Source organism: Platichthys flesus, chromosome 19 (assembly GCF_949316205.1).
Source record: "Platichthys flesus chromosome 19, fPlaFle2.1, whole genome shotgun sequence".
NCBI lineage: Eukaryota > Metazoa > Chordata > Actinopteri > Pleuronectiformes > Pleuronectidae > Platichthys > Platichthys flesus.
In genome coordinates this window covers 15,457,973-15,485,429 of record NC_084963.1, presented here as the reverse complement: position 1 = coordinate 15,485,429, position 27,457 = coordinate 15,457,973, and the positions used below count along the sequence as shown (strand labels likewise).

The 27,457-nt window shown below is 39.1% G+C and overlaps 1 protein-coding gene and 1 long non-coding RNA gene across 5 annotated transcripts in view; both read left to right on the top strand.

The window, feature by feature from the left end:
* The first annotated feature begins 3,561 nt into the window (after positions 1-3,561).
* LOC133974639 (uncharacterized) lies at positions 3,562-4,298 on the top strand. The gene is made up of 3 exons (XR_009924671.1): positions 3,562-3,627; positions 3,760-3,809; positions 4,132-4,298. It is a non-coding gene; the product is annotated as an uncharacterized LOC133974639 (long non-coding RNA).
* A 4,667-nt stretch (positions 4,299-8,965) lies between these two features.
* Positions 8,966-27,457, top strand: part of mast4 (microtubule associated serine/threonine kinase family member 4) — an 89,180-nt gene continuing 70,688 nt past the window's right edge. For all 4 annotated transcript variants that reach the window (XM_062412642.1, XM_062412641.1, XM_062412643.1 and 1 more), the window contains exons 1-2: positions 8,966-9,259; positions 25,273-25,426. In XM_062412642.1, the coding sequence (XP_062268626.1) occupies positions 8,999-9,259; positions 25,273-25,426 (415 nt within the window). In that variant the 5' untranslated portion in view covers positions 8,966-8,998. The remainder of the gene's footprint in view (positions 9,260-25,272; positions 25,427-27,457) is intronic.

Genomic DNA, 27,457 nt, shown 5'->3' with positions numbered 1-27,457 from the left:
AGCTGAAGATTAGCCTGAATTGCTAAGAGATGTTGTTTTTTCTAAAACGGTGGCTGTGGGGTAAAGTGAGACAGTTACCATGAACCACAGGTTAAGTTTAGTCTTAAACATATTTTAGTGCTATATTACATTATATATGTTTTATTTTTAATGTCATAAACATTGTAGAAAAGCCTTCATGCCAAGAAACTATACACCAGGAAGACAACCTGGGGCCAAACACCCCTCGCAGAGATGGAGAGTGCAGCCGCTGAGATCATGCAAGGAAAGAAGTCCTTAAGAAAAGCTGGAAGGGATAGAAATATTGATAAGACAAACCTCAAAAGATTCATAAAGAAAAAAGAGAAAGGGGAAGTAAAATCAGTAGCCTGGGGTGCAGTAGCTGAGGTAAAGAGAATATTCACAGATGAGATGGAGGAGGAGCTTGCCAAACACTTGAAACATCTAGCTGACCAGTTCCATGGCCTTGCTCCAGTTAAGTGCCGTGAACTGGCATTTGAATACGCAGAGAAAAACAATATCCCTGTCCCTGCCAATTGGACAGAGAAACAATGTGCCGGTAAGCTAGTGTGAGCAAGAGATCACATAAATCATAATAATCATAAATGTGCTTAATTGACCAATCCCCATTGGTTTCTAGTCCGATATTAGTTTTGGAATGTGTGGTTGTCAATCTAGCTGTCAGGATTTTAACTATTACAACATGTGTTGCTATGATAGTTTTAAAGTGGAAAAAGTAAGTGGATCACTTTACCTAGCCGGGGTCAAGTGAGACACAAGACCACTTTTTTTAAAACAATCATATTTTCACTGCCCTTTGTCCTAAAGACATTCTGATAATTTCCATTGCTAGAAAGCATCCTGAATTAATGGGAAATGTGTACATTTTACTGATATATCATTTTAGCTCGCCTAGAGAGGAAGCAAATGTAAAAAATGTCCCACATTACCCCGCTCTCCCTATGTAAAAATACATTTTGCAATGAAAGTCAGCCTAACTTAATTTGTTTGAGTAGAGCAAGCAAATCTAAGGTGATTCTACTTTAAAAAATTAACCTGACCTTACTTTTTCTTAAGTACAGAAAATCAAGTAGTTCATACAAAGACCAGTCTTGGTTGAGTTACATAATCTAGAGGGTGTTCTAAATATCCAGCCTGAGGGTAGGGGGTTTGGGGGGTCTTTGCAATGCCTTTCACCATGTCAGCCACCTTCATAATATGGCGCAGCTGATTTACTTATTATTTAAATGTCAATGCTGAGTATTAAAAATTAAGTAAAACAGATTCTATATAAGGAGGTTGTCTGTGATGTTTAATCAAATGAAAACTACGCATAGAAATGACACACTACACAACATGCAGATCATTTTTGTAAATCAAATAATGATGGGGCTAGATAAAAAAGTAATTACAATTTATTCTATATGGAACATTAATATCAATGTGCAATTAGAGTTGACATATTTTAGTTTGGACCAAAGTGGTTGTACCAACAAAAAGTGGCATGTCTTGGAGACTTGTGCAGCTAAATATAGTAAAGGACATGTAATGAAATTAATTGCAGATAATTAGGGCCCAAGCACTGACATCTGTGAAATTGTAATGATTATTATTATTATTACCATCAGGCAAATGAAATGGCTTTTTGAGGACTTCAACATGCTCAAATTCTTACCAAAATTTGCAGAGAGATAGAAAGTGGTGAAAATGTACTTTTAACTATTATCTGTTTTTATTTCCCTGTCGCGTCATGTTTGAGGTCACAATAGAGCGGGAAACTGAAAAGCTCTTTAACCTCGCTCTCTTGCCGGAGTTTTATGTACTTCCAATGTGTAGTAGTATTGACTTTGATGTTGAACTCTGTATATTCAGAACAGTTTGTCACTTTGATCATTTCCACTAGTGTACCTCAGAGAGAGAGAGACGCCAGGAGAGAAAATCTACATTTCAGTCTATTATCCCTGATGCTTTATACTTTTATAGTATATCAATCCCAGTTTCTTATCAATTTCAGAGGACAGCGACACTGAAGGAGACAGCGACACACCTGCATGGATTATGAACGTCTGGTCAGAAATGTTGGATGACACTTCCACTTCCAGCATCTCTCAGAACTGAGAGATGCTGGAAGTGGCCTGGGGAGTATCACAGGACCAGTTAGAGGACACAAACAACCATACACGTCCTCATGATGTCCCTGCTCGAGAATGGTCTCCAATGTTAAACTGGACTGGATTTGGTGCGGACACCCAGCTCGCAGCTTGGAGCAGCATCCAACTGAACCCCATGTTGAACTGGCTGCTCCCATTAACCACCAGTAGCAAAGTGTCCTGCAGTCAGGCCCCGAGTTTCGGCAGGCAGAGCCTTACAACCAGACACAGGTAAGGCACTAACTTTAGGGTATAGAGAGATTCAGAGGGACTTTATCAATACCTGTATCAAGAAAGATACTTATTAATGGAGGAAGTGGTATTTCATGAACAACCACAGGTTACAGATATTATTCATCTTTGGTTCATCATGTTTGGGAGGACAATATTAAGATCAGGACAGAGATTATACAAGGCTGTATATATTGGTATACATATGTGAGGTCGTGTGTTTAACTGTCTGACACCAGGGGGACAGATGACACAGAGGAGGCAGGTTTGTTTCACCCTCTGTTTTGTGTGTGTTCAGTTCAACAATGTGCCAACAGTGATGCACACCAGTCACTTGGAGGTGAGGCTGGCTCCTGTTGGATTATTGTACGTATCACACACATTCATTTAAACACACACACACCTCTGAGCCTCTGTTTGTGTCTTCAAACACGTTTTTTACGTCTTCTAATGTGTCTAATTGTGTTTATGTAGCAAAGGAAAGATGATTTACGAAGCTCCAGGAGACAGAGTTCCTTCTCCAGTGAACGTCCACAACTCAGAGTAAGTCTGTCTGTCTAGTACACAGTTACCTCATGTGTCATATATTTACATTTATTTGTGTACAATATGCTCTCACAGTTGAACACATTAGTAATTTATGTTCACTGTCTATTTTTTTAGTTTTCCCACAGAAAGAGGAAATATGAGAGCCAGCAGGATGATGAGAGGCCTCTCATCCCGAAGCCACCTCATGCTTTTCATGAAGGAGCAGAGGCCGTACGTTCTGGCCACCCACAATTCCTGTGACTCTGCAACTATCAGCATGATCATTGGAAAGAAGGTATGTGTCTTTGCTCTGTAGGTTTGAGACTCAGTGTCACACAAACTTCACCAGACAGTGTCTGAGACCAGACTTCTAAAACCTTCCTCTAGCTTTAATCTTGACAGTAAGTTTTATTCCTGTGCATGATTTGTTACTTATTTTCACTTTACAAGAGAACAGATTTAAATTCACTGTGGGAGGTTTCAATACAGGACCTTTACCGACTCATGCAGATCTATGTAGATTATGCCTGTTTGTGCATTAGTCAGCCTGTGGTTACATGTAGTTGTGGTTTGCTGAGTGCGCTGAAAGTGTGTTGCTGTGTCTTCCCAGTGGAGGGCGCTGTCAGAAAACAAGCAGGATAAATATTATAAAGAAGCAAAGAGGCTGAAGCAGCTTCACATCCAGTTCTACCCGGATTGGTCAGAAAAGGGAAATTATGTAAGTATAGTGCTCACATACAAGTCATGCATGTTCACATCATTACATTACATGGTGCAACACGGCCACTGATACGAGTTTAGATCAGCTGATGTCAGATTGAACGTCTGACGTGTTTGTTTTTGTGTCCAGGGCCAAATGCGGAAAAGGGTCAGGAAGAGCGGCCCCAGGGACGACTGAAGGTACGTTAATAATTATGTGGTTTCATGTGAAATGTGACTAAATTATACGACAAGTGACCACGTGGGATATATCTAAATTTTAAAATGAAGTTCAATAAATCATTTAATAATAGTACATTTAGAAATATAGACTATAAAACATAATAAACAAACAACGAGGTTCCAAAGTTGCTTTTCTGTCAATCTTATCGGAAGAGTTCAGAACTTTTGTAAAATTCTATTTATCTTAGTGTATAAAGTATTATAGTAAGTTTGAGAAGCAACTTTAAAGTATTTTCATAAAATCTCAGTGACCTGATCGATTTCTTTCCCCTCTCTCCAGGAAGCATCTTCCTCACTGCATGATGAGTCCATAGGACACTTCTAACTGAGCAGTTTGAGCCCTCCTCCCCTCACTGCACATATTCCCCTGATGACTCTTCCTCTTTTTTTACCTTTAAATGTTCATATTGTATATCTCTGTGCATCTTAATAAAAAATGAAATTATTCCTTTTGTCTCATCTCTGACAGAGGCATCTTGAGGTTGAAAGAATTATAGCTCCATTATAACTCCATGGACTGAGTTTATTTTAGCCTGAAGGAATCAATTAATCTCAGTTTGTTATTGACGCCAACATTGATGTGCTCAAAAACCGAGCTGATAGGGCGGGGGACCAAATTAAGTGTGCAGATCCTGACAGTAGTGTCGAGGTGCAATAGTGCAATGGATCCTTGTGAAGGTCGACACATTCTCTGGTGTCGACACATCAGGTTGTCAACACTAGCTCAACAAGTGACTGAGTATAATGACCTAACACTCTGCAGTCTGTTTACTCTATAGAGTGCAGTCTACCATGAACTTATGTGATACCGATCAAAAAAGAAGGAAGCTGTTTGAGGTTCACTGCAAAAGCTTAAAAGGGGAGGCCATTAGGGCAGTATGTGCTGTTGACTGTAAACTTGTTCTGGACGAATATGGTTCTTTAAAGACAATTTAGACAGAGGGAGAGAGAGAGAGAGAGAGAGAGAGAGAGAGAGAGAGAGAGAGAGAGAGAGAGAGAGAGACAGAGAGAGACAGAGAGAGAGTGTGTGTGTGTTATCTGTATGCTTTGAACAAGTGGATGCAAAAGTTTGGCACAACACATTGCTAAAGATAATGCACCTCTATGGTTCCCTAGTGTATTGAGTCTCTTTTTCCAGCTGAAAAATCCATTTGCTTAGAAATATCTGTTTCAGTATTGATCAGTTCATGCATTTCGAGCTACACATCAAACCCTTCATTGTGTATTCCGTTTGAGAAACATTGCAAAACTGAAGCCTACTGTACCAAAACTGGAACTGAAGATGATAATTCATGCTGTTCTATCGCCCGGACTCGACTATTGCGATTCCATTTTCACGTTTCACAGCAAATCATCTCTGGGCCTCCTCCAAATGGTCTGGCTGCGAGGCCTCTGACTGGACACAGCAAGATGACCCACATCACAGTCACCCCATGGTGAATTCAGAATTCAGACCAGGGCTTTACCAGTTCCTACTAGTTCCTCGCTTGCAATTAAAAACCAAAGGTTATAGCACAATCAAAACCACGACTCCGACACTGAGAACGCGTTTCCTATTCACACAAGATCTGCACTCTATGTAGTTGCCTTCAAATAGAAGTCATGTATATTCATTTATTTTTCCTAATGTTTTTTTTTTTTGTGCAAATGCTTTGTCTGATTTGATGTTAAATTTCAAACAACTACTTATGTGAAGCGCTTTTTGTCTTGCTCTTTGAAAGGTACTATATGAAATAAACTGCAGTGGTGTAGTCCTGCACCAACAAAACTCAGTCATGACACATTAACTGGTAGAAGGGGATCCTCCATGACTTAACTCTAGCACACGTGTTATATAATTTAGTATATCTGAAATAAATAAATAAATACATAGTAAAGGCATTCTCTCATGGCTGTGGTGCCTGTCCTTCCCTGTAGCTGATAGTTACACCAGATATTGTATGTGCAAATACGACCTTTAGTGGGTATGTTTGGTGGGAGAGGATAATGGTATGGAACAGCTGCTATACAGTATCCAAGGGATGTAGTGCCTTAACAAGAAAATGCAATCAAGTTTAAACAAGTACCTTCTTAGACGACAAACTGTGTAATGTGAAGGTGTCCCACTTAATGCAACAACTGCTATTCTGGAAATGTCTCAAATTGCAATTTTCATGGCCAGTGTGGGGGGGAAACATTCCTGAGAAATGAAGACATAAATATGATCAGGCTGCATGTGATTCGAAAAACCTACTATTATTGGAGTGACTGATGTTTTCCAGATGAGGACAGAAGACCAAACAAATCATGCGACACGGACACCATTTCTCATTTGCTGGTAGTCACAGGCCAAGAAAGTGGACAGACCTCATGTTCTGTTTTCTCGATTTCACGCAATTCTACACTTTCAATTCGGAGAATGGCCCATGACTCTGGTACTTCCTCAATGAGGCGTATTTCCAGGAGATGTCTATGGGTCATATGCCTAAAAGGGTCCCTTAGTTGTGTAAGAGTGAAATTGTGATGAGTGGACATGCATGTACAATAATCTTAATTTAATGCTCTATATTCTTTGCATTCACTTTAAATTGATGTACTGTTTTCAGTGTTGGCAGCTAGTTGGCGCTGTTGCACTGCAGGTAGTTGATGGGTGGAGAAAAAGCGAGAGAAGAAGAAGAGAAGAGAGTGGATATTGCTTGATTGCATTGGAACCCAAATACATAGTTTTAGATGTATGCCGTCACACACACACCCACATCGCTTACAGGTTTTTAAGGAGAAACAACCTGACTATGCAGTATATCCTGATGTTATCTGACTATTTTTGTAGAAACACATCATGTATCTGATTATCTTCTAGCTGCAGCTTCAGTGTTGGAAAGTAACTAAGTACGTGTTAAAAGGATCAGTACGTGTGATGGAGTAGCATCTAGCGTTTCTTCATGTTAATGCAAAAGACCCTTTCTAGAGCCAGGGTTTGTCCATGTAAGGCTACTGTAGAAACATAGCAGTTCAACATGGTCCAGAGGTGATGAAAATGCAATGATTCTTAGTTTTAAGTGAATATACCAATAAAAACTTCATTATGGGTTTTATTTTCCATTCCTCTCATATATGCCACTAAATCCTACACTGGACCTTTAAAGTCCTGTACATAAGTACATTTTGGGGTACCTTTTCTAAATTGCATTTCTACAAAAAAGATTCTACTTTTTATTCCACATTTATATTACAGCTATGATCTTAAATTAAAATTTACTTCACCTGAAGTTCAGTTCAGCATTAAAATGCCCCTTTACATCATAATCATAAAGATCAATAATAAACTATGTGCCATATAATAGCATTTGCATAATGTGAGAGTATTATTCATTTTGTCTATGCTGAAAAAATATCTTTACTTCCACTTAAACGTCTCCACAAAAGTGTGGTTTACTTCTTGTTGCTTCATGCGGATGTTTGAGCTTCACTGGGCAGAATGATTTATGTGCAGGTTCTGACACTTGAAGCTTGTTTTCACATCAATCTGCCAGTGGTGAAAAGCCTCTCTGCATCTCTGCACTCGCCTTCAATCTTATATAAAGCAGTTGCTTGTAATATCCAATATTTGTTCAGCAATAACCTTAAAAAGTAACAAAAAAAGGGGAGAACACATTGGTAAAAATGCATCAGCTATCGCTTTATCTGCATTTATATTCAGAATGCTGCTAATAGAGATTAGACACAGTGTCATCTGGACCTAAAACCCCTATAATAGCTGTTTGAGTTTGTTTAAATGGATTTGTATTTATATAGCTCTTTTCTAGACTTGATGACCACTGAAAGCGCTTTATACTACAGTTTCACATTCACCCATTCACATACACATGCATACAGTGCATCTACTTGCAGCACTTTGTTATACTTTGGGGGCCATTCAGGGTTCAGCATCTTGCCAAAGGACACTTCGGCATGCAGATGGTTCAGACTGGGGATCGAACCGCAGACCTTCAGGTTGGAGGACGACCACTCTACCCCTCAGCTAGGGTGTCCCACAACTGCTTTTCTGTGACATGTCTAAAATTGCAGTCTGTGTTTTTTGTGGAGAAACTGGTGAGATAACTAAAACTAGTTGTGGCTATAACAGTGTACAGCGAACGGAGGATGAAATCGTTGCCAAGATATTAGTTGGCTCCATCAGAGGCCCCATAAACCAGGGCATTGCCCCCAGACTCAGAGGCTAATTCATTACTGGACAGGTATCGAATGGGCTCTGGTGTTGCAATTAAACAATTTTGGGGCCATGAGTTCATTATTTTATAACATTCCTTTTGAATATGTAATTCTGAGTAATAAAGAGGTTTAGATGTTGTAATAGGCTGCTGGAGTGGGCGGGAGGTTGGGGGGGCTCTGAGGCTGCAAATGCTGCTCCTTGGTTTTTCTCTCTACACCCCTGCTTGTGACCTCACCACAGATGTCTGTGCACTTTAATTTGTTTGCACTGATCATGTTCACAACAGAGGCCTTGAGTTCATTATCTTTATAACACAGCCACTGAATATGTCATTCTGATGAACAAAGATGAGTTTTTAAAATATGTGGGTGGGGGGAAGCATGACTGAGGCTGGCCCCTGGTTTTTCTCTCCACACCCCTGCTTGTAACGTCACCACTGCTGTGCACTTTCACTTGTCACCACTGATGTGCGCCACACGGAGGGAGGGAGTGGGGTGGGGGAGGCGGGCGAGGGGGACTTCTAAAGATGGTGAAAACTCATGTGGTTGGTTTGGCAGCAGCACGGCTCTGATTGGTCCGCCCTCAAACGTTGTGGGCGTGGTTTCCTTAGGCCAACCTTGTACTTGTGCGTGGAGAGCGAGGTCAGAGGCAGCGTGGAGCAGCAAAACACACACACACACACACACAGACAGACAGGAGGCGGCGGCGGCGGCTCTTACTGTGAACTTCTCCTTGAACAGGCTCCAGACACACAGCAGATATCAGAGAGTTCGCTCCTCGTCGTGGCGTAGTTTTTTTTTGTAATTAAAGTTGCGTCAGAGAGCGGCGTCATTTTTTTTGTAGCTCCGATGACCTCACGGGGCTGCACAGGTGTGTTGACGGGCTAATTTGTTTCGCTTCTTCATGGAGTCGTCCTGTCTCCGGAGCTGCTGGTGTTAGCTGAACAACAACAGTCATGGAGCTCGACCGTGTTTCTGCGGCTGGAAGCGGCGGGAGTCTGTCGTCGTCGTCCTCCTCCTCCTCCGGGTCGCACACCTTGTCCGAGGGAGAGGAGGCAACAGCTGCCCGCCGCGGACTGGCTTCTGGAGCCGGAGAGGAGAGCCACAGCTCGGACACGGACAGTGTCAACGAGGCGGAGGACGATGCAGACACACCGGGAGAGGAGGAGGAGGAGGCGGCGGCGGCAGGGGAGGAAGAGTGTGAGGAGGACGAGAAGGTAAACACACAAATACCTTGTGACTTAAACCAGTGAGGAAGCAAACATGGGAGGAATAGAACCGAGTCAAATTAAATGTATGTCAGTCATCCCTTGAATACCATTAGTCACCAGGCAGAAGACTTGTGAAAACAGTGAACTGACCGACTTTGACTTAACTTTAGAGACAAGTTCTCAACAACATCCGGCTCCAGCTTGACTCATTATGTGAAGAAGTCAGTGACTAATACTACAGTACAAGTTTAATTTCCTTGAATCATCTAAATTGGGATAAAGAAACAAAGGATACATGAAGTAACATAACACAAACAAACGGCACCATTGGTTATAAACAAAGCTTCACGCAATTATATACAAACAAAGTGATAGATTATACTATGTATTAAAATAACAATATGTGACATTTTACTTTTATTTTACAAAAGCTAGATCATGTTAAGGCTGGGCAATAAAATGGCAATCTGTAGAGTACAGTCCCCTTATGAATTCATCAGATCTATATTTTAACTTGGATCTGCACCAAATTGCACTCACTCATAAATATCAGTACCTTTTCTGACCCACACCCCATCCTGCCATGGTTCTGAGTAATTTATCCACTACTTTTTCTGTAATCTTGCTTAAAAAGAAACAAATCGACAGAGTTGAAACTATCGCCTAGGTGAAGGCAATTATTTTAACAATATAATGAATCAATAGCAATATAACAAAGGCTCAATTTATAAATGTATTGTGAAACCACAGGGAGGAGGTATAACAGGATAGATCTACCTCAAATTTGTAAAATGTTTGCTATTCGTCAAGTGTCCGTTCATAAATAAGAGTTAAAAACCACAACCATCACTCGGAGTAATAAACTGTCTCTAAACCTAAAAGGAATTATAATTAAATGTATGGCGATAATTATAGCTATAGACTGATGTGAAAGTTTATGTGCAAAATGATGCACATAATTCTTTCTCAGGTTCACCTGTATAATTTGTGAAACCAAACAATACATCTTTTAAGAAAATATGAAGAATTATGGATAAAGTCCAAAATTATACGACAGATGCAGTACATTGTACAAGTATAGTTTATGCTGTGTACTCCACTGACTTCATCCATCATTTACCTCTGAGTCTTGCAATGAGCACCTGCACTACTTTCTGTTTTAACTTTGAATTCTGACTTATGCATGATCGCTTGTCATTTCACCAGCTGACTTAGCTTCAGGTAGTGTTTATTATGTATTAGCAATACATCTGACTAATCTTTAAAAACCCAGAAAGGTCATTCATGTCAAAACACTTTCGGTCTGCACTGTCACAGATTTTAATGAAATTTGGCATTTCACATTTGTTAAGAGTTGTGTTGCGATAACACTTCAGATAAATAATGATCTCTCATCAACAACTTAAAACCAAGACCGAATCTCATTAAGGTCTGTTATGGTGCAGCCCAAAAGTGTAATGATTTGACATGGAAGGACCAGAAGGTCATCTTAACAATGTGCTTCATTGTTCTGAAGGTTTTTTTTTAAATCCTCAACCTTATCTTATAGACTGTAAATTAAGTTTGTACCTTTACAATATTTGTTGTTTCTTCCACAAAAGTTTGGTAATATAGAGTTTATGTTTTTTACAAAAAGATAATACATGTTATTTTTGGCTACTAAGATTTGGAAAAATCATTAGCAACTTAAGAAACAGGACAAAAACCCTGTTTAATTGTTCAACAGTTACAATATATTTCAATTAGTGAAGGATTTCAGTATAATAGTTAGAAGTTATAGTAGTTATAATAGTTGAAGTTAAATGACCTGGGGTTTTCAAGTTTGCTGTCAATCAGAAAGTGGATTCTTAGCTCTGTGACTAATGTGACGATACAACATTAGAGGCACACGCTGGGATCAACCTGATCTTTGCAGTTGTGTTTACCCTGGAAACAGAATTAATGTCTCAGCCATTTCATTTAGATAACACTACATGTATATTTAATGCTTTTATATAACACTACATGAATGCCCTTGCATACTGGATTGACTAGCTTGCATGACAACATTTTAAGCTGCTGCATGCAAGGGTGTGTTACAGATCTCCAGACCGAAAAATTTGTTTAATCATGCAGCATGACTTCAGGCTGTAGGTGTGGCTGGTGACAGCTTCTGTCTAATATGAGCATTTGGGAAAATACAGAAAATTGTGCAACATTAGCCATGTTACTCCAAACATTTTGACTCAGAATCTCTTGTGTGCAATGGATCGAAAAGGTACAGCAACAAAAGCTGATCAATCACTACTTTTTTGCATGATATATGACCACGCCATGAAATATAGAATTTGCTGTGTCCTGGAAGTTGAAAATACACAAAACTGCAGATCACGTCTGAATTGTATTTATTGTATATAAGCCCAAACCCATTTAATTATTGGCCTTTCTCTGTGCAATGTTAATTTAATATTTGTAAACATCAAACCGCAGACTCTTCTTAGGCACAGACATCCCCAGGAACATAACTCCAGGGTGGTGTCGTATAGGGATGGGCGTTCGATTAAATAGTCTTCATCGATCGTCGGGAGAATTAATGACGAATTTTCGATTTAATCATTCATATTTTCAAGTAAAAAAATTCACTATTTATAGGCTATATTAAAATGAAGTGAAAAAACAAAGCGTGTTTCTGCATTGAGATCTTTGTTACAAGATGAACAAAATATGCGCTGCCGTAGTCTTAAGCAGCGGCGCTGACAGCTAGGAACCGGAGCTACTAAACACAACTGACCCTCGTTTTTTTTTTCTCCAAAATAATATAATAATAATAATAATATAAAAAAAACAATCATGTTAAACAATAACTTAACCACAAATATATAATACTTAGGTCTGACAGGTTTTGCCAGATGTAACTCCAAACTATCAAACAAGGCAAAATAACCAGTATCTTTTATACAACCTCAGCACCAGCCTACGGGTTTGTATTGAGAAAGATGAGCATGTTAACATTCCCCGAGGTCAGACGCGAACGCAGACTGGTGACCGTCAGTCCAGCCGCCGAAAAAACTCGCTCTGAGGGGAGTGACGTCCCCGTGATAGACAGATAGCTCAGTGCTAACTTCACTAGCATGGCCGCGGCTCTGGTTTTTGCGCTCCCCTCGTCCGTGTCAGACAACGGAGGCTCCTCGTCTCCCCAGTCTCGGGGATGGCTTCGCAGTATTGGCAGTGAACCAATTCATTTTTTAACTCAAAATGGTCCCACTCTACACTTCGCCATGACATCTTAATTTTTTACTTTGGAAATGGAAATACACGGTAACTCGCAGCCAGTCGCAGGTAACTGTATAGGCCTGTGGCCTTTTTTTCAAACACTGCCCCCTGTGGTCAAATGTGTAATTAGGGAAATTTCTCGATGAAAAAATAATTTCATCGAGGAAATTCTTAATGATCAATGAATCGATCGTCGATTAATTATGCCCATCCCTAGTGTCGTGTTTGCCAACAGTGGTGCTCAGCTAAATTGGCTTGGCGACAGATAGAGCTGAGATGTCACAGACGCAGGCAAGCAAGTCTGTCTCTTAATTTCGACTTCTTTCATATATACACATTAATGTAATTAAATAATTAAGTTGTTAAAGGCAATGTTACATTATAGGTGTCCCTTCAATATAATTGAAAAGCATACCAGCCCTCATTTGGAGCCAGGGCAGCATTGGATGAACCCTTTGGCCTTTTCCCCTCCCGTTCCCCTTTGAAATGTCAGTTCGGAGTGAATTTAAAACCAGTGACCTATCTTACGCTGGCAACAGAGGAGATGTAATTTGAACCGTTACTCTCAACCTAATAGACGGAAACACCACAAGAGGTCAGATGACCTGTCAGTGAAGAGCAGCCTTCCAGTGCAATACACTATGGTTACTCAGGGAACTCTTACCTTAGACGTTTGTCTCGCTGTTGTGCAGTTAAACAATGAGTCTGTTTAAGTTTTCAGAGTGTTAGTGAGTGCATCTCGTTCTATGGAGTTCAATGGGATTAGCCAAAATACTTGTCTTCACAGAACTCGGCGTTGCAGAGTCTTTGTTCAACCCATACATCTAAATCAGTCCAGTGTGGTGGGCAGTTACAAACATAACTGTTTGTTCTGCAGCCTGCCCTTCAGAAGCCAGCCTGTAAAAAGGCACTCATAATTGTTGTTGTAGGGTGCTTCTGTCAATCATCTTTTAGTTTTCTGTTAGTGTGACTGGTGGTTTTGAGGTGCCATCCTAAAATGTATTGTTTTTTCAACCAACAATCATATATTATTAAAACAAGCCCAAGTCATGATGTTTGAGGAGCTGCAATAGCAGATACAGTATTTTACACTTTTGACTGAAAAGATCAATTGCTTATCAAAACAGTTAACTCATCAGCTTATCTCAACTGTAGTCTGATTAACTCAATGAGCTTTATTATAACTTTTGTATAATAACTATACACGCATGTTTATAATAACGAGAGATAATTATATTTGTAGGTCTTTTACAAACAGCTGTAAATTTCAAGTAATACTTGAATCCAACACATTGAGACTGACACACTACTTGCCAAGCTTGTTGTCAATTGGATTTCTTATCTTTATCCCTTTGCTTTTATATCCTCTCATAATCATTAATTTATAAACCATACTTTCATATTTCTACCTATGATGGCACAGTACAATAATTGCCAGTTGTGTTCGGTCTAATCCCTCCATTTTCTATTTTCTTGCTTTTATATTTGTTGCTGAAATAACAAAAGTGTTTCCCACAGAAGATCATTAAAGATCAGACTCATCCTGTGGGTTTCAGCCTTAAGCCTAATGGTATTATTTCAACAATGTATGATATTTGTTGCCTGTATATCCACCGACATGTGATAAGCTTGTGGGCAGGTCACTTTGGCATTAATCAGCAAGAACGACAGAGACAGAGAATACCTTTTCTTATTCTTCCCACATGCTCGGCTCTCACTCTTTCACTCTTGGCAATGACTGCAGATATTGGTGTAGTAGCTACTTGACAGTAAGTTGGATTACCTTCGGTAAACAGTGTGACCACCAAAACAAACAGAACCACTTCCCTAGTGGTAGGGTGAGAGGCAAAATGTGGTTAATGTAATGTGCTGTCTATGCGGCATTAACAAAACACAACATTTTTTTTTTTTAAAGTAGTGTTATTCTTAAATTGGATTATGTTTTAAAATAAAAAAGATTCTGCCATGCATAATTTCACTGTGTGCTGAGTTCCTCAGTCAGACTCTTTTGCAGTACGTTAGCTTGGCTGTGGGAAAGAACTTGACTACCTACCGTCTATGTCTTTCAATGCTATTACCAGCAAAAAACCTTCTGTACACTACCTGCTCTGACAGACTGACATAGAGGAGCATTTAGCAGCTGAGGAACCAGATCTCTCCTCGGAATCTGAAGAGACCAAATGCCAAACAAGAAGGAGAGCAGTATTGAACTTACATTCACCAAATTATTTTTAACACAACTCCAAATTAATGATAATGTTTTGTTGAAACTGCTGGATGTGTAAAACAACAGTTGCCAAATAAATCACCAACTTAATGTCGTCTTCACAGCTTTTTGGTGCTCCCAAGGTTTAGTACTTAACAGATTAGAGATGGCTATCCCTGTACTTTCCATCAAATCTATGTTGCTTTTATTTATCATTATTTATTGAATGTTTAGTTCTTTCTAACCTTCTTTTTTTATCCGATATTCAGATAACTGTCCACATGAATAGATTTAAGAAAATGACTTTGAATAAGTATCTTACTCATAACTTCCCTATGTTTGTTGTTCATGTAAGGAATAACTATGTGTGACACTTGGCAAACTGACTGTCACACATGATTAAAGGATTAAACCCACTGGAACGTTTTGTTGAATTTGAGCTGGTGTGTTGGCAGGAGTCTTATTTATCTCATCAAAGACACACTCATTCACTTCATCATACAAGCACCGCTGCTGTTTGTTTAAAAGTGTCTCTGCTGTATGATGAGGAGAAATTGTTTTCATGAAATAAATGGAGGCCAATTAAAGTCCAGGCAGGCACGGAAGTCATTTTAGATCCATCTTTAATAGAGTTAACCGTTCTCTAATTATGTATTCCATGTAACCAGACCTGGTGTTTAATCTTTGTTCATACAGTGTTGCTCAATAGAGAGCAGACCAGTTTTTTTGTGTCCTAAAGTGACTGAACATTGTAAACGACTGTCAGGTTAAATGTGGCCACTGATCTTAGTTGTGTTTGCATCTTTTAACACATGTCAGATACTTTTCTCCTATAACTCTGTCCTTTATGTCTTTGACAAACAGCACATTTTAATTTTCTGCATGTTGTTAATTATACATCACTGAGAGTGGTGAATCAGTGGCTGATTGTGATTCATTTCCACCATTCTAAGAAGCTATACTCTGCTTTGGGAAACTTTTACTACGAGTTGTGTCAACAATAATTTTTGTGCATCCAAACCTGGGACAAAGATAGACAAGTGAAAGTATATCATCTAAAGAGAAATACTTAGCCCTTGCTTGTTGCGGGGTTGGGCGTGCTTTTATTGTGTAAGAAAACAGTGACTCAACTGGCAAACTGGGATGTTACAGGTCACTCAGTGTTAATGTGCGCTTTGCTTATTACATTGCTCTGTGGATAATGATGTTGGATCAATGGAGAAATAAATGTGAACTTGACGATTTGAATTGAGCTGATAATCATTGACAAAAGAGTTAAACCATCAAATTGATCTGGAAGTGTAAAATGAATACCTCTATCCACCATCTGTTTCAGTTTGACTAGATCCTTTTTATATCATAGCATCTTAACAGTCTGATCCCCTGCAGTTGGAAGGCCAACTGTCTGGCATTGCATCTGTGTGTGCTTGACTATCAATATTTGCTTCAGTCTGACAATGTTTAACTCTGTCTCTGTGCAGTGGTTCTAACCCTGTTGTGTGCCCCTGAATAAGCAGCCATTTATTAAAGCATGCAGCCGACCAGCGTGATTAGAGGGACATCCAGTGTCAGTGTATGCTTCACGGCTAAGAGGATTACCACAATCTGGTTAAGACTTTTTTCCCTCCCTCTGTGGCCGGTGTCTTTCTTGGATCCATCGTTGATTTTTGACTCCTCTGTGCAGTCTTTTGTATGCGTCTATGTCTGGGTTGAATCCGCCTGTTTGTGATGACTGAGCAATTGATGGGATACAACAGCTAAAGTTTGTTTGTACCTAAACAAAAAAAAAATGTCTCTAGGTCAAAACTTGACTTTGGTTCAGTCTACATCATCAGAGGGAAGCAAGGTAAGACACTCCACATGTTGACATAGCTGATTGGATACATAACAAGGATTAAATGGTTATCTAGTTCTTTTAAGTTCTTTGTAGAATTTAAAGTATGTAACAGCTTTCGTAGAAACCAATAAGTAGATGCTGCTATATGAACAGTTAAATGAATGCCAATATTGTAAAACCGTTAAAATTATTTAAAATATGTCCTATGAAACGTTATAAATAATGAAATAATAATTTACGAGTGTGCATTAATAAACATCTAAAATCTCTCTACCTTATAGTGTTATATACCTTGTGAATGTGAAGTAATATAAATGTTTCTTTCTAAATAATTAAATAATAACGAACTTCAAGATAACAGTAAATAAGTAATTGAAGATGCCAGTATTTACTCAGTTTCCAGTTTATTACGTGCACCTTATAATATAAGGTTTTGATTAAGCTGTATGATTTATTTTGGAGGATGTAGTTTATGCTGCAGTTGAACAGTCATGCATATTACATAGAGAGAAGCTTTCCTTTTATTCTCGTATACTCACAGATATTTATAAAGTATTTATAATAGAAAAAACAATCGGCGTAACAGAATTCAACAATAATTGAACATGGTAACCTGTACATAAGTGTACCTAATGAATTGCCAACTTTCAGGATACATTCGCGGACCCAAGCTGTTTATTTGGGCTCATATCAGATTTCTTTAAAACTGTTTAGGGTTAAATGCTGAATTTAGGCACAAACACAACCCTGGTGATCATTCTGTTATGCAGCTCTGTAATGACGCATTTTTTTGGTTTTTTTCTGGGGGTTGTTCCCTGTCCGAAGGCGACTCTGTGCATCGGATTTTATGGAACGTATACAACAAGGCACTCTATTTAATAGAAGGAAAACTTGGTTCAATAATTATTAATGCTGAAGTTAATAAATCTCATCATGGTAAATTGTATGAAACAAGAGAAGTAAATAACATATACTGCATATCAACACAGGAAACTAAATCCCTCTGGGAGAGAAAGACCAGGCTCAAATAAGGACCTTAAGAAAAGTTTTCCTCGGTTGGCTGAAATGTGAAGAACCCCTTGGAGGCGTTTGATAGCATAAGAGTTATTTGGATTTTTTCCCGGGAGACTTTTAAGTGTGCTGTTTTCCTCATGGGTAAATCTGTCCTCCATGTAGAGGGCAAGGGAAGAGGAATTCAGGGCAGATATAAATTAGGGGAGAGTTGAAAAAGACAGATGTTGGGTGAGGAGGTCAGCCAGAACATAGTTTGTTCTACTGCTGTTGACCCAGAGAAAAAGAGCAATGAACATGCTCTCAATCCCGAGAGTTCACTGAGCAAAGTTCACTAACATATACAGCAAGCATCACACAAGACCATTCGCATTATATTATTACAGCATGTGTTTGTTTCTGGAGTCATGTTGATGTCTAAAAAGGAAGGATTCCGATGGTTTTCAGTGTTTACAGAAGCAGCAACAAAAATCCTCATACACGTCTTCAGACAGCTGACAGTTTACTAAACCCCTCCCCAAGCAAAAATTGGCCAATTGTAGCTTAGTGACCTTAACAAGGCATGGCAGGTCAGGTTTTGGATTTCTTCACAAGCTGAATCAGTGTGCATGGGTCTGCATTAAGTGTGTTACTCATCTTGTAAGGCAGTGGTCACCAACCTTTTCAAGCCCAGGATCACTTTTTAATTCTGAACATAAGATGAGATCTACCTCCCCAATATCTTCCCAAAAAAAATACTTAGGAGGCAAAGTTGTTGTAGTAAATTCATTTGAACCAGTATGCTTTGATAAATAAGAATGAATCACTGCTAGGAATCCAAAAACCAACTCTGAAAAAGATGGTCAATGCTTGAAGGCACGACATATACTGGTAGACTCATTACTTAGTCATCAATAATGGCAAAGCAGAAGTTGAAAAATGGGTGGTATGCGTTCAATTGCGCCTTGTGAATTGGCCGGTTACTTTTTTGTTTAATTTATTTCAAACATTCATTTGAACTGTAATGACCTGTTTGAATTAAAAGATATACAGGCTAGAAGCACATCAGACATCAGAAATCCGCAGGCTCACCTGTTACCTTTCCACCAAAATGAGGCAGCGGAGAGAGCACCATACGCGAATTGCGCTTCATGTCAAATTACTCTCAACTTGATGAAGAGAGATAAGGGGGCAAGCACTGTCTCTGGTGTAATTTTAAAACTTGTTATATCTTAGTATTCTACAGTTGTGTGTAGAAGGCACATGTGAAAAGTGTGACATGATTATTACCACTGAATGTTGTTCCAAGTTGTTGGGTGTAGAAAAGAGTATGATGGAGAAACAATGGCAGGGACAGAGAGTATTACCCAATGATGTCTCTTCCTGTTTTATGGTAAATGGCTACTCAATGTATCTTAGCAACCGCTAACAGACTAATGATCATGTTCCTATACTCATTAAAGGTTCCTTTCTCCCATCTCAGTGAAATGATTACAACACGTCAACACAAATGCTTCAAATGGAATTAATAACCTGGGGTGTGCATACATTTACAAATTTTCCCTTTTGTATTGATGATATACATTTACTATTTTTTTATGTGGAAATCATGACCCAAACCTTTTGACATGTAAAGCAGAACCATGCGAGGAGGTGAAGTATAACCATAATATGTTGACATAGTTTCAAGGAAAACACAGTTTTCAACTACAAGCAGCACTTGGGTTGTTTTCATAATTGAGTCTAGTGGTCTCAGTGCGTGGACCACATACAAGTATGTGAGTACCACATAGTTTTTCCTGGCTTGAACCAATGGAGTATTTATTACTTGACATTGGGGACCATTTCCCTAAGTGCAGCCTTGCTCTTTCATTCTTGTATTAGCCTGTGAAGTATGTACAGCTCTTCCTGCTGTTCTGTCCCTTTGTTTGTCAGTTTGTTTGGGTAGCTGTGCATGCTTGTGTATACACCGGTATATAAAAAAAGTTTCTCATCTTGCAGTGGAGTGTCTTTTCCAAACTCTCGGACATTTGTCTTGTTGTTTCGCTGGTAAAGGTCAACAGCAGAGGTAAAACCTCAGTGTTTGCTCTGCTTTCTGCAGATCAGTCTTATCTACACTGTTAGAACGGTTCCCTTTCCCTTTTTCCCATTAATGGTTCTGTGACTCTTGGCATACACCCTGGCTCTTTGACTAACTTTTGTTATTCTTTAGTTCTTTATTTTCACTATACTCTAATTTTCTATTTCTCTGACTTAATTCACTTTTATTGTATGAGGCTCTCTATTTATCTCCATTCCACTCATTCTTTCTACTCCAACAGCCTTTAATTCATATTTACAACGTTCACTGGAAGCCTAAGGTTATCTAGAGTTAATGATTATTAAAGCTACTTTAACCAATATTTTATGTTTATCAAATCACAATGTGAACAGTGTTAATTGTATTGAGGAACCTACAGGAAAGTATCAGCAGAATCTGCAACATCTCCTGGCCTCACAGAGATCAATAGGTGGAGACCAAAATTAGAGCTAAAATAGTGTGTTTCTGGATTACCAAAAATAACTAAAACTATAATGCTGCTGCATAACTGCTGGATGTGTAAATAAATGCACACAATGTCACCATACTAACTTCAAAAGTAACAGTTAATATTTTATCACAACTTTTGTCTGCTGCCCCTAAAGCCTGAAACATGCTTCTGAGACTGCGTCTGCGTCTTTTCACGCCGCTGTGGCGCAAGACTCGTTTTCATTCATGCTTCCCCAACCGTTGCGCGTCTTACAAAGCAATTCCGCGCCAGAACACTAGGCGGAGTAATGCTTTTTGTCGAGACGACCTTAAAACGCCTTCTTTCTTCTTCGTCGATTGTTTATTTACATAGCCACTGCGGCTCCTCGTAGCCTTTTTCTGGCGGACAAATCCGCCAGTCAGTGACAGGTTATACAAGTGATCATACTATCGGATATCTTCTGCCAAGTGCTCTTCTATTTGGTCCATATTCGTTCTTCTAAATCTTCCGTGATTTCTGCCGGTATTATGGGGCATGAAACCGGAAATGCAGCTCCAGAAGGGATGTAGAGCAGACCAATCACAGCCTTGCGGGCTGAGTGAGCTTGCGGAGCTATGCCGTAAATTTTAGAAAAGGGGGTCGACACCCGTCAGCACGTAAGGAGGGATACAGAAGCACGTAAGGGACCCGGAAGGGCTCTTGCGCTTACGGGCCCGTGAAAACGCAGAAGCATGTTTCAGGCTTTAGTGGCAAAAAATGTCTATTCTCATTTTAAAGTTTAGTTGATTAGTGTAACCTTTCTTTTATGAACATTAGAGTAGCAGGGAATATTGAATGGGGTGAGAGTGGGCTGAGTTTCAAGCGAAATGCATATTGTGCTCCAGGTACTTTGGACCACAACAGCAGCAGACTGTCAGTCTAATGTACAAAGGGTAGCATCTGTATTCTCAAAAATGATTATGGTGTTAAAGCAAAAACATATAATATAATAATAAAACGGTATTTGTCACACACAAATAGGTTACGGTTGCCCAATCTTTCAGTGGGTAAACTCAGATAACTTTGCGTGTTGTGCTTTACATCATCTTTGTCTCACATGTTTGCTGTCTGTTCTTTGCTTTGACAACAGAGGATTGTTGGTACTGTCCACTGAGGGTGGAACAGTCGATGGAGGTAAGGGCAGCAGGTCAGGTTTTTATCTTGCACACAGTAGCTCTGCTGCAGGGTGAGAGAAATGGTGGTAGGTGAAAGGGCAATGGCTGCTGCCAAAAACTGCAATGTGTGTGTTACCCACAGTGCATACAGCAAGCAGACTTTGATTGGCTCCCTGCAATTTTTCTATGTAATCAAATTGTTTTTTAAAGGGCTTACACCCACTATCAAAATCAGTGCAAATGTACTGGACTGGCAGAAATTTGACATATCCTTTAATAACGGAGTTACTGCATGCTTCTTCTTCAGGGAGCACATGCGGACCAGGTTAGAGATCTTGGCCGATAGCTGCCATGCTGTGTGAGTCTGCTGAGGGTGTGCAGAAGATACTTCCCTGCAGGTTAACAGCAGGGAGAGATGATTTAAAAACACTGACTAAAGCACATAAATAGCTGCAGAGGTAGAAAGTTGTGCTGGGAATGTTCTGCATTCAAATGTATGTTGAATGCAGAACATTCAACATACATTGAATGTTCTGCATGGGTTCTGATCGACCAGATGATGGTTTATAACTGGATGATAATGTTGAAGCTCAGCAAGTCCAACATCAGATGAAACTCTGGCAAGCTTGTGCAGCCCTCCAGTTTCCACTGATTTCTGCTTTGTCAGGATGGCGAAGGCAAGCTTTTTGTCTTCTTCATGGATCACAACGTATATAGAGTTGTGTTAGCGATTGTGTTTTAGATTCACATTCTTTATACATGCTGTGTTACTCATTCTAAGTAGGCAGTGAGAAAGTGGCTACAGGTATTGATTATTGGTTGTTCCATGTTTGCGTTGTCAAGTGAAAGCCAATTTCTGACGTAAAATACACAAGTCTCCAAACTTCAGACTTTGACCCTGCAGTGCACAACTAACTCTCACACCAGTAATTATTGATATGGGCATATCATCTTGTAGCTTGTGCGCAATCATTTAAACTCAAAAGCTTTGATGAAAATGTGACTAAAATATCTCTGACTTAAACACAGTATACATGGAGCACTGCAGGCCTTCTGTGAATTTTCTTCAACTTCCTTTGTGATGTAGAGATGGAGCGATATCCTCCATCAGGTCATGGCACACACTGCTTGTGTATTAATATGATCAGAGGTGTTCCGGTCATAATGACCTGTTTGTAACCAAATGCTTGTGGCTGTAAACAATGCGACTTGGTGACGCAGGAGTTTACCAGATTATATCCTGTTAGCACTTATGTTCTGAGTTCTTGGTTTCCACATGTTCATATGATTTAATTGTGCAAATGTTTATATATTGTAGGCTTATCTAAAGTGGAAAAAATAAGGCTTCACCACATCATTTGAAACAAACATGCATATGGACATTTGGTTATCGCAGCTCTCCATCTCTGCCTCCTCTGTGTCTACTGGCTCAACATTAGGTTGTGGGTGTGAGAACGTGTTTGTCTTTTTGAGAAAGGCAGAATTCTTGTTGGACATTATAAGGTATAAATGCATTAAACTGCAGATAGAGGTTTGCAATTTTGGTTTCATTTATTTTACTTAGCCATTGATCAACAATAACCTTTGACTGTCGGAATATAGTTAATGTTTTAAAGTATTTTTATACAAACAGTATTCAATATTATAGATATATTTAAAGTTCAGTTCTGGCAGAGACCAACACACATAGTTTAAAATGCTTAGTATATCTGCCTTTTGAGCATCTTGACACGTTACATAAATTACCACTACATAGCAGCTCATTTGCAAATCCCAAGTTTATGCCCTTCTCACTAAAATACTTTGTGGTTAGTGCTGCTATATGTTATAATGTTCTGCACAGAAACCTTTTTTTATAGTATAGTCGTAAAGCATGTTATATAACAGTGTTAATTTCGTTGACGAAAACTATAACGAAATATATTCGTTAACAAACTTTTTTCCATGACAGAAAAGACAAGACGAAGACGTAACAAAAACGGATCTTTGAAAATAAAAACTACGACTAAATCTATTTTAACTTTCGTTGACGAGACGAAAATGTTGGTGGTTGACTAAGTCACAATAATTTTTAAAACATCGTATCAGGCTGTCATGAAGTATCAGGAGCGGGCGAGTGAGTCTCTGGCTCTCTCTCTCTCTCTCTGTGTGTGTGTGTGTGCTCCCAGATAGCGCTCCGCGCACTCTCTCAGAGAGACACAGTGAAAGCAGAGCTCGTTCACTTGGAGCAGCCGCTCTGTGGCCGGCTGTTTCTTAACTTTGGAAACAGTGAAAACACAGTTTCTCTGGTCACAGCTGCTCAGAGATCAGTGCCGCAGCTTCTTGATCAGAGAAGAAGCTGCAGTTGGTTTGTACCGAGCTGCAGTTTCTGTGTTCGCCTCCAGTCTGACCTGCTCTCACTTTTTGTTTTCACATTTAAAACTAAATATATATTTTTAAGATATTAGGCTGCAGCTATATGTTTTTATAGAAAAAGAAATGTGGCTATTAAATGTGACTAAAACTAGACTAAAATGTAATTTAGTTTTCGTCGACGAAAACTAGACTAAAACTAAGAAGGATAAAAATGCATTTTCGTCAAAAGACTAAGACTAAATCAAAAATAGCTGCAAAAATTAACACTGTTATATAATGAAGCAAATGTCTTCTGTGAATACATACTGTACATTTTAAACATTTAAACATTGCATGGTCAAATTAAAATATGACCACGTAATGTACTGCCTGTGCTACCTCAGTATAAATAGAGTTGATGTCTGTTTAGACATGTTCCACCATCCTGCTAAAGACCCTGTTTCTTCTCCCTTACTAATGTAAGAGCACAGCCTGAGCTCAGTCCCAGGATTGTCGGTGTCTGCAGTAATATCTCTTCTTTCTATTAATGTACATAATATATTTCAGTAAAACGAACAACACTGTTGTAGCATGTAAGGGTCCTGAGATCTTTAGAGCTGATCATTCATGATCACAGGAGACACATTAAGGACACATTTTAATACCAGATGTGATCACACAACTTAATGCGATCAACTTGTGATCAGATCTCTCAGGACAGATGTTAATACCATCTCTTCGTTCTTGCCGAAGAGTAGCCACCCTTCACAGAAAGCTCTTGGTTGTCATTAATGGCACAGGGACCATAAATCATCCCGTAGAGAGGTAGAGGTTATTTCCTTTCACCTCATGCTCTGAGCCATTTATGCGTCTTTGTGTTCTCTGGGAGTGCCTCTTCCTCACTCCGCTGGGCTTTGTTATGTGGTCTGAGCGTCATGTAAGGTCATTATCTTCTTAGAAAAATAATGGCTGGATATATGCATTGTAGTCTGCATTGTATTTTAATATTTGATGTCTAACCTGGCATAGTCCTTTTATGTAGGCATTGCGCTTTACTTGTCTTACCATTTATGTTCTATCTTTTGCTCTTTCAGACTATTTTTTTTTTTTAATTTATACTGATTACTGTCACAGAAGGTTTTGAATACTGGCCTACTTCTTAAATCCTGCAACCCTGAGTGTGGAAACCTCACAAGTTTTCACTTGAGAGAGAAACTGATAAACTCATTATTTTCTTTTTTTTTCTTTTTAAGCTATAAGTATTAACATGATATGGAGGACTCCCTGGGAATCCCCCTCTGAGATCACTTTAGAAGTTGAGCCCTGCCCTCTGGGTTGCCTACTGTTTTTAGATTTGCAGCTGTATTCCTCAGAGTTGTAACACAATGCTCCCTTCATAAGACAAGACTCTCACAGCCTCTTGCCCTATATTTGTTTTACCCTGTTTAAATTTCTGACACTTCCCCTGATACCTGATTAGTGATTTCTCCTCAACTTAGCATTGCTGTCAGTTAAATATATCAGGGCTGTTTCCTTCTGTTTGTCAGATGCTTTTACAGACAACATGATAAATCAAGAAATCGAGGAAGAACTTAAAGGAAGAATAGATAATTTGGCAGTATCGATTGTGAAACAATTTTATACAAATGTCCACTATCTTGAATCATGCTACAAAACCATGCAACAACGATATCCCAACCCACTGCAATTACTATTGTTTCTGTCTTTTTCTTTAGTTGGACCACATCCTCTACCCTTCCTCCTTGTCCTTTCATAAGTCCAGTAACCCGGAGATAACTCATGGGTTAAGTCCTGCTCTCAAATTTAAACAACATCTTAGTGAAGATGGAAGAAATGTGCGAAGAAGGAGCCTTGGGGGCGGTCTCACAGGTAAGTTTCACATATGGTTTTTAACTTTTTACTTTGTGTATGTGGGCTGCTTTAGACTGTCAAACTGACATATTTATGACCAACCGATGCCACACCCTCACACATTTGGGGTTAGCAAAGTTGCTATTATAGCAGCAGTTTTTTTTTTTTTAATAAATGTTTTGGTCATGATCCAAATGTTCTTGGCTGATCCTCATGCTTTATAAGATTTAAGTGAAGCACAATATGCTTACGGTCATGAAAAACCTGGAAAAGTCATGGAATTGTAAAATGTTTATATCCAGGCCTGGAAAAGTACTTTAAAACAAAAATTAATTCCAAAAAGTTTTGGAGAAGTCATGGAAATGTGTTATATTCATATTTTCATGTCATTCGTTTAGGCTGAGTTATAAATAATTCCTATGCTTTTAAAAGAAATACGCTCAAAATATAAGCAGGCATAAGCTCTCATACTTATTGATCGGTTGGGAAGTGTAGATTTAACCATGCTTGCCTACAAATTGAAAAGTACATGCCATGGGTTACAACACACACAGACCTCAAACTATTGTCTCTCATTCTCTCATAACAATAATTACATGCCTACATGACTGATACTGATAATAATTTCACGTTTTGATAGCCTTTAGTAACACTTGAGGGTAAAATTGCTAAATATAGTAAGCAAGTGTGGATGAATTAATATCCCATTGTTAACACAACAAAAACAGTTCTGACTTAGTGTTTTAGTTTTTCAGTGATGTGCATCAGAAAAGATGAAACAAGGAAAGTTTCTGCTTCAAAATAATTTAAATTGAATATTTCAAATAAGACATGTCAATGTATTGAGATCATCATGCTGGTATGGACAGGCACGGATGAATGACGTCATGAGCGCTACCAGGTGCGATGTGTTTATCGGACGTTTTATTATTTTAATGAAACAGTGTGTTTCATTGAGGGTGCTGCACGTCAGGTAAAGTGTGCAGAGAACTTAGATTTGTCATTTTGCAAATAGATGCGACCTACCAATCAATTAATTTCAAATTTCCTTTCAAAATGAAAAGAGATGATAAGTAATTAAAGAACCAGTGGGTAGAATGTATTGCCACCTAGTGGTGAGGTTTAAAATTGCAGCCAACTTTATATGATCAGTAGCATCATGCAATTACAATACATGCAATTGGTCTGTGAATTTCCCTGGGTGCATGCTAAACCAATCCTAATAAAGACTACAGAAGCTGCAGTGGCAACAAAAGAGACGATTTGTTGGGTTTAATAATTCTAAGGGATTTTTCAGTTATGTGTCACGGTTTGAGGGAGGAGATGGACCCAGGATGCAGAGATTTTAACAAAAAGGTATTTAATATAATAAAAGGCTTTAAACAAGACAAAATCAAAACACAAACACAAGCAGGTAAGTTCTGGCGAAAAAGCCCACGGAGAACAAGGAAGCAGGAGAAGCTGGTCGAGACAGCTGTAACAAACAAACCGTATCTGCCACGTGTGGAAACCACTAGCACAACAACGAGTACGAACCGACAGGGGACAAAGGGAAACACAGAGGCTTAAATACAGAGGAAAAGAAGGGGCAATTACACACAGGTGAAACACATGAGGATTGGGCATGACAATCAACAACAGGAAGTAAAGACGGAAACACACAAGGAAAGTAGGACTACAAAATAAAACAGGAAACAGAAAATACAAAGAGACTGAAATTAACAAACTAAAATGATAGGACGTCACAATATGTCCTCATCCAGAGAGAATGGTGCCCGTTTCCGGAACTAAACTGCAGTCAGCGAATTAGTGACCTCAGAAAAGTCAAAGTTTGTCCCTTCTGTGCCACTGTAGAAACATGCAGTGCAACATGGTGGTCTTCATGGAAGTGGACCTGCTTCCTCTGTAGATAAGGATTCATTCAAAGCTAATGAAAACCCTGAGAGTTTTAATGTTATACAATATTCAGATTTATACACTAACAAAAAAATAATTATGAATAGATCCCAATAATTCCTACACACTTATAATTGAATTGCCCAGTTTCAG